Source organism: Zea mays, chromosome 6 (genome assembly GCF_902167145.1).
Source record: "Zea mays cultivar B73 chromosome 6, Zm-B73-REFERENCE-NAM-5.0, whole genome shotgun sequence".
Taxonomy (NCBI): domain Eukaryota; kingdom Viridiplantae; phylum Streptophyta; class Magnoliopsida; order Poales; family Poaceae; genus Zea; species Zea mays.
The window spans coordinates 31415580-31423898 of NC_050101.1; the positions used below are offsets into that span (position 1 = coordinate 31415580).

General features: G+C 47.2%; 1 protein-coding gene across 3 annotated transcripts; it reads right to left on the minus strand.

The window, feature by feature from the left end:
- Positions 1–2605: 2605 nt before the first annotated feature.
- Positions 2606–7047, minus strand: LOC100283852 (VTC2). 3 transcript variants are annotated; one of them, XM_008649690.3, is made up of 7 exons: positions 6418–7015; positions 5664–5764; positions 5233–5368; positions 4162–4467; positions 3889–4074; positions 3475–3735; positions 2851–3379 (listed from the first exon to the last, which is right to left on the minus strand). In XM_008649690.3, the coding sequence occupies exons 2-7, from the start codon at positions 5705–5707 to the stop codon at positions 3044–3046; spliced, it is 1269 nt and encodes a 422-aa protein (XP_008647912.1). In that variant the 5' UTR covers positions 5708–5764; positions 6418–7015; the 3' UTR covers positions 2851–3043. The 3 variants fall into 3 exon arrangements, with proteins under 3 accessions (NP_001150222.2, XP_008647912.1, XP_008647911.1); XM_008649689.3 differs by having other exon boundaries at positions 5233–5380; positions 6418–6618; NM_001156750.2 differs by lacking the exon at positions 5233–5368 and having other exon boundaries at positions 2606–3379; positions 6418–7047.
- Between the last annotated feature and the right edge of the window lie 1272 nt (positions 7048–8319).

The window sequence follows — 8319 nt, forward strand, 5'->3', positions numbered from 1 at the left end:
GGAGTCGTACAAAATTTATTTCATAATTTTTTAGGGTTCAAAAACTTGAGTTACAATTTTTTCCAAGGTTCTTTCTGCATTAAACCAAGAAAGGAAAAAGGAAAACAGAAAAAACCATTTTGCATGTTAGCCCCTCGGGTTTCAACTAACTGCAGACGGTCACCACCAGGTCCTCGGCCACTGTTCTCTGAGTCTATGCCATTTTACAGAAAACCCCTCAACTTTGTCTTAATCACGCGCGAGATCCATCTTCTACCTCAGAACAGAGAGAGGGGGAGACGCGAGCGCGGTTCGGCTGACGGCTTACCGGCGGCAAGACGAGTCGAGGAGGGGGTCAGCGAGTAGCGACGGTCGACGATGAACTCGATGGTGCCCTCGGCTGCGAATGGTGAACGACGGCGCTCGGTCCACGCACGCCGGTGGGAACCGATGAACTGCGGCATCGACGGTGGTGCTCCGGTCGTCCTTCGGCTCAGGAAAAGGGTGCCGAGATGGCACACGAGACGATGATGCGGATGCGGAGCTTGGTTTGGGCAATAGCGGGTGGTGGGAGCACGGCCACGAGCTCAGTTCACGTCGGCCATGGCGGTTGGCGTCGGATGGAAGAAAAGACGAGAGCGAGAGAGTGAGAGCGAGCAAGAGTGGTGGAAATGAGCGTTGGCGAGGCGAGGTGCTCTCCACTTCGGCCTAGCAGCCAGGCGCAGCGCGGACGAGGCGTGCACGCGAGGAGAACACAGTGCATGCACTCGGGCGCGAGCTCCACGCGTCCAGACGCGCACCACTTGGCGAATGCAATCTGCGACACTCACAGGTGCGAATGAGACAAATGGGGAGCACGAAATGTCGCCCAGCTTTAGCCGATTTGCTCCCCTCTCTACTGGCTACAACTTTGCTATAGGAATTAGGGTGATTCAGTGGCTAGATTTTGAATTACAGGCTTCCAAACTTTGGTTTGTCACCACTACACCAAACAGTGGAAATCGGTCGTCTAACCGTGTCAAAACATGTCAAACAGGTTCAAAAGTTTACCAACTTTTTACAGCGTGTGCCCTAAGTAATTCTCTATAATTTCTGTAATTGGGACAAGGTGATTTGAAGATTATTTATTTTTGAACGTGCTGAAGTTTAAAAAGAGGTATAGGATTAGACTTAGAAAAATCAGGGTTGTCCCCATTTCCTTTTTTGGTTTTTGAAGAAACTTCATTCATCAAGCACTCAGTCACTAAATCACATCATCACACATAGTTTAAGAAATTATCATCACCTGAACTCAAGAGTGGGTAGACTAACCATTATCAATTCAAATTAACTAAGTGAGGTTACTCACACTCTAGTACTCTAAGAAAGTGTCTAAGAGAACTAGGTTTTTCTACTGGTGCAAGCAAGGGTTCATTTCACACTATTTGTGGCAATTTAAGGTTTCAATGTAAGTGATAATATGATTGATGATATTCATGATAATGCCCTTATGATGCACATGTCATGGATGAATGTGTTAAACAAAAGGGGTGTTACAACCATATTGGATTAGAAAAGCCGGTGACTTGCATCAGGCTTAGTTCATATGCTTTTGGTTCGTCAACCTCCACCAAAAGGCAGGGGGCATATGTTTGGCGTGGACAGTCCGCGTGTGCGCAGAATTAGTTAGGGTTCCGAGTTTTTCACAGGATTTGTTAGCTAAAACCGCAGGATTAGCTCGAAAAACGACTTGTAACGGATCCAGACCTCCCCTTTATTTAGATGAAGGGCTACGACCGATTGAGCTCCCCCACAATCGATCAAATCAAGTCTACTTCTCGTTTTTACCTTATGCAATAGGAGTAGTTCTAGTTTAGGCCTAGTTTAGCCTCCCTCTACCTCAAATCTTCGGCTCTACGTCGACTAGAGACGTCTTGGGTGGCATGTCGATGCCAAGACACACCCTACAATCTCTCCTCCCCGACGACGTCGGTCTGCTGCGAAGAAGAAGACCCTCTGCGCCATCGCGGACCGTCCGAACCCCAGGCGCGGACCGTCCGGACGTACGCAGAGGAGTCGCTTCTGCGCCAGGTCACGGACTGTCCGGCCCTGTGCGACAAGTCTGACGGCCAATGAGCACTAGGGTCAAACGGTCCGCGACCTGGCGCAGGAGCGACTCCTCTGCATACGTCCGGACGGTCCGCGCCCAGGGTTCGGACGGTCTGCAATGGCGCAGTGGGTCTTTTTCGCAGCAGACCTATATCTCGCCTCCCGGGAGGGACCCCGTCGGGGAGAAGAGGTTATAGGTGTGCCTTGGCGTCGGCAGGCCACCCAAGACGTCTTTAGTCGACGTAGAGCCGAAGATAGGTAAAGATTTAAGGTAGAGAGATGCTAAATTAGGGCTAAACTAGAACTACTCATAATGCATAAAAATGAGAAGTAGACTTGATTTGATCGATTGTGATGGGCTCAATCGGTCGTAGCCCTTCATCTATATAAATGGGAGGTCTAAATCCGCTATAAGACATTTTCCGAGCTAATCTCGCGGTTTTAGATAATAAATCCCGTGAGAAACTCAAAACACTAACTGATTCTGTCCACGCGCCGCGCCACCACCACAGACCGTAGAGAGGACGTTTTGTGTGCCCAACAACTACAAGGGCTTCTACATAGTAGTACGACCAACATCGAACTTTGATATCCTCTTGACATTACACCGCATTAGTAAAACCATCACCTTTCATTTATCCTCTCACATGACTCCACATCACTAAAACCATCACCAAGTGAGTCAAATCCGGATCTCTAGTGACGCAGATGTAAAACGAAGCCGCTCAAATTGAGACAGGCGCGTGAGCCTACACATGATATATAGAAGAAACAGAGAGCAGATACTAGTAAATGTCCATCGCATTTCAATTTAGCTGACAAACGACCCAAACAATACAATAGCTTCTGCTTAATATTGCAGAGTACTGGAGTAGCGAGTTCACCACGAGAGCAGCAAGACACAAACGAGAAGAAAATAGCGGCAGAGCACAGGGCTCGCAATCATATACGGCCCTTTATTTAACCGACCACGGACTCACGGGAGGACGAGGCACCCTTCAGCGACGGGCAGAGGGGTAACCTTGACAGGAACATAGGCCGTAGGGCCCTCACCGTCGCTGGCTTCCTCCTCTTCCTCATCATACTGAACCAGGCCAGCAGCGCTGAAGATGTACGCCTTCACTTCCTCGAAGCGCTCCTCGGAGAGAGAGACCTCGGCGAGGAGTTTCCACGCGGAGGTTTCAGATGCCTCCTCATAGTCCATCCTCCGTTTCAGCACCATGTGTCCACTGATCTCCCACACAGCTGGGTTCACCTGAGTGTCCAGCAGCTCCTGGCTCACTTCACCCAGAGCCTGCTTCTCTGCGTAGCACTGCATTATTGAACAGATAGATGTTTTTTTAGAACATCATAAAGAGATTCCACCACCAATTCAGTCCAGAGGGGCGACAACACTCAGAAATTTACCTGGGGGAACAGGAAAACCCTCTTGCCACAGTCAGAAATGAGCACATTGTAAGGCACATTGTTGTCTTGCAGCCAAATGCAAGCATTAGAAACCACAGTGGCCAGGTCGTCCAGGGTGTTCCCTCCCTCAAATACCAGGCCTCTCACAGGATAATTTATCAGCTTGGACACGGTCACCCCATTCTTCTTCGTGTCCTCAGAGAGTGGGATCTTGTGGGTAGCTGCCTTCTCAACAGGGAAAGGCACTGACAAGTAGTACGCCTTTAAAGAAGAAAAGATAATATAATTCAGTACTAAGCAACATTTTTAAAACAAAAGTTACCACAACACTATCTGCACAATACTGAATATGCTCCTGTTTGGTTGGGATTTTGTGGTGAGAAGTAAATTTAGATACCATCAAAAGTTTAATACCTGAAAGTGGAGGTGATTGATGGTGGCAAACGCACCCAAGCTATTGTAACCAAGCCTGAAGTATGGGCTACCTCCCTCGGCTGCCATTTGCAGTGCAAGCAAGAAGCTCTCTGGATCAATCCTCTGAGGCAGGCGGTCCAGAACACGAGGAATGAGAAGCACATGTCCATATTCAATTGGGCTTACCTGCAAAAACCATTGCAAAAAAAACATCAATGGAAACAAGAATAGATAGAATGGAAGTTGGATTTCCAGTGTGACTGAGAGATGTACATTGATAGCAATAACATTTGGAGCCCGATCAACAGCAATGATTGGAGCGTTGTTCAGGAAATAGCTGTCATCACCACCACTATTCTCAAATTGGAAGAGAACCTCTTCCTGGCCAACTTTTGTGAAATTGAATTTGGCAGGGTCAAACGGCTGGAGCACACGGTCCACACGAAACTCAGTAGGGCGCTTCTTAAGATGGCGCCCTTCATTGAGTTGTGCAACAAACCCAAGGTTGCCAGGAATGACCTTGGTCTCACAGGCAGTGACATCGTAGCGGAATAAGCCTCGAGTCATCCTGTCCTCCCACTGCCAGAATGCAAAGCAAATTACTAAACTCAGAATCTGAATCTCAAAAGAGAAATATAAGAAGTAGACTGCAATATCCACATATTTCAGCGGAACTTTCGCGATAATTTCCTTCTTTTGTAGAATGTGTTACAGGGCAAAAGGTAAAACCGCCCATATATCATTCAAAATGAGAGTTCGACATTTTGATTCACAGTACCAGTTCTAGTGCCATTATAAGGTATATATTAATCAAAATAAGAATGGTCCATATTTGAAGATATTAAACACTATTCTTGCAGCAACTATCATCTTACAAGCCATACATGCATGGATTTGCTACTGATCAAATGCACTTAGGGCTCTTTCGATTTGTGCCTGCCAGGTTTTCCACTGCTCAACGCTGTACTTACAAAGAATGGTCCAAATATGTTTCCCCATATTCTTAACTGATTTGCATATTTCTTACTAGACTAGATGTAGATATATTGATTCCTAATATATTTCATCCTAAGGGCCTCGTTGGTATAGATTCATCCGACTCCTTGATACAGTACGAAAAAACTAAGGGCTTGCTTGGGAGCAAGAGGATTTTAGCCTCTTCAATCCCCTCCAAATCACTTGGTCCCAAACAAGCCCTAAGCAGGGGACTGAAGGCGATTAAATCCTCTTCTATTCAATTTTGACTATCAAGGGATTTAATCCCCCCCAAACCACCTTCAATCCCCTCCTAACTTAAAACTAGCACAGGTGAAGTCCCAACAAAAATCACAAACTTTTATTTACCTCACTAAGGAGGATATCAACAAGTAACTTGGTTGAAGCAGCATCCTCCTGCGAGCCCTTTGCCGGAGTCAACTTGAACGCGTAGAGGATTTTAGCCTCTTCAATCCCCTCCAAATCCCTTGGTCCCAAACAAGCCCTAAGCAGGGGACTGAAGGGGATTAAATCCTCTTCTATTCAATTTTGACTATCAGGGCTTGTTCGGTTCTACCCCAATCCATATGGACTGAGGGGGATTGAGAGGGTTTTAATCCCTAGCAAGTCAAAATCCCTCTCAATCCATATCAACCTCCTTCAATCCATATGGATTGAAAATAACCGAACATGCCCTCAAGGGATTTAATCCCCCCAAACCACCTTCAATCCCCTCCTAAAGTCCTAACTTAAAACTAGCACAGGTGAAGTCCCAACAAAAATCACAAACTTTTATTTACCTCACTAAGGAGAATATCAACAAGTAACTTGGTTGAAGCAGCATCCTCCTGCGAGCCCTTTGCCGGAGTCAACTTGAACGCGTAGAGGGGAAGCTTGGAAGCTGCTCAAAGATGCAAATGTTAATCCAATAAAAGTGCAGAGTAATTTGCTACTTCCATGTCCAGTGAAGCAAGTACAATACTAATTTGCTGATGTCTTAGTGAGGTTTCCACCAAGTCAAAAAAGAAACCATATTTCCAGTGAGGCATACAGTATGCACATAATAATAATACAAAAGGCTCTATGTTTTTGCTTGCGTTAGTTATAATGGCCTGGGGTTCAGACTGAAAAGTTATTATAAATATCCACAGTTGCATAAGATATCTGTTTATTATATCCTTATTTAACCCAACTCAATTCGAGGCGGATAACAGCTAATTGTTACCCGAAAACCGCTGATGGTAACAATTTTTAACCGGAGGCATGAACCAAAATAGTGCAGATAAAAAAAAACTGAACACTCTGTTTCGGCTGTTCAGTTTGCAAAGGCCCCCAACTTTGTGGAGCACAAACGACACCTTTTGCTGTAGAAATTCCGAGAATTTTCTAAACGAATCGTGCACAAGGCTTCGGGGCACAATTTAAAATGGGACAGGATCCAATGCAAATACTAATAAGTTGTTAATATTCCCAAGATTTTCAACCGGATTGTCGACGGAAACGACGTCAGATTGACCGTCAATAGGGAATTGCCTAGGGGGGTAGGTGGCTCACCAGGCAGGCAGCAGTCGCCGAGGCAGTTCCTCCCGCAGCCCGCGCGCGGCTTGTCGGCGTCCTCCTGGTAGTTGGAGACGACGGTGGGCACCCTCCTGATGGTCAGCTTCATCTCCATGCCGGTAGGTCGGTCAGTTACTCTCGGGGTGAGAACTCGTCGGGGTCCGGGGGGGTTAGCAGAAGGGACTAATTGCTAGGAAAGGAAGAAGGTGAGAGACAGGAACGGCTCAGAGGCGACCGCCGCCGGCGAGGAAGAGGAGATCGGACGGGCTTCCTCCGGCCGAGGGCAGCGCCCCGCGGCCGCCGTGCGGAGCGGGGCTGGACGCGACAGCGGAGGCGATGGTGCCCGTGGGCTCCACCTGCGCAGCTGCGGGGCCGCGCCGGGGGGCTGCAACGCTAGCCGTGATGCCTACAACTCGGCCACGCCCAGAGGGGAGGAGGGAGGGCAGCTGTGGCAGGATTGGGCGGTGGTCACGGAAGCTGCCGAGGCCTGCGCCCCGGGGACGGGGTTCTCCTGTCTTATAACTCTTCTCCGGCGAGGTGAGGCCAGGCGAGCGGCGGCGGTGCGTTGGGGTTGTGCCTGAGCTGGGTTTGGTTTGGGAAGAACGGAGGAAGCGGGATGGCATTAAATAGGGGGAGGCGATTGCGGTGGCGGATTTGTGGTGTGGCTGTGGCTGGCTGGTGCGCTGCTGTGTGGTGGATCTGGACGGACACGGACGATACCCGATTCTCTCTCTCCTCTCTGCGCCACGGTATTTCTTTTTCTTTTCTTTTTATTTATTATATACGCAATACTCGCTGTGTTCAGTTTTTTCTTGTCTCCGGTCGGGTGGTTCACGTTTCCCATGCTGGGGACCACGAGCACAGAGGCGAAAATATAAATAGATATTTAAGTTATCATGTTTTTCTTATCCGCTAAAATTTTATTAAAAATATATTCCCCTTCATATCCATTTTAATATTAATATATATATATATGTATATTTGTTTTTTGCAGTTTTTTTATCTATCAACATACAAAACAGGTATCATAAATATATTAAAAGTTTTCTCTCTATAACTAGTGATCAATTATTTAATTTTATTATACTAATTTTGTTGACGTGTGTTCATAACCACGAAGCATAAGGTTGTTCGACGTGGCTCGGCATGTGCACCTCCAGTGATTTGAGCACCATAAAACACTCAAACACACGAGCAATTTATCCTGTTTCGGTCCTTTGAGCCATATATCTAATAATTTTGTGTTTTTTGTGCTAGAAATGCTCGATTGAGGGTGTTCTTACAATCAGAATGAGCCGAGGGAGATGTAGAGGAAGTGCTATGCTAATTTAGGGCCCAGTCCTCTATCGTGTTGGTTGATCTCTTCTACAGGAGTCCATGTCCTCGATGTGATAAGAGGTACAGAGTGAATGGTTTCTTTTTGTTTGAAAGGAATTGAGACGCTCAAGAGAGGTGGTGAATTAGGACTTGAAAGTTAAAAAATAAATGTAGGGATGTAAACTCTCGTGTACAACGCTGGTATTTTTACCGAGGTATTCGGAACCACGCAAGGTCTTAACTAATCCTCGTTAATGTCCCTACGCAAAGGGTAACCCACGTGAGGGCCAAGCACCACGGACGAGTAAGTTCATAGAGAGCCACGTGTCTTCTCCGCGCGCAAGTGGTGCTTCGCTTCCGACTCCTCTCGGACGCTCCACGTCGTCTTCACTATCGAGCTTTCGGGATAAACGTTGCGGCCTCATTCCCTCTGGTACACGGTGGCGGACGTATCACAAACACGGTTGATACAGTCTCGCAAGACTCTCACCCCACTCAGTACAATATTACAACGGCTCGCGCAAGAGCCGAGGAGTTTGTGGGTTGTCTAATCTCACTCACACAACTAGGAACAAATATAGA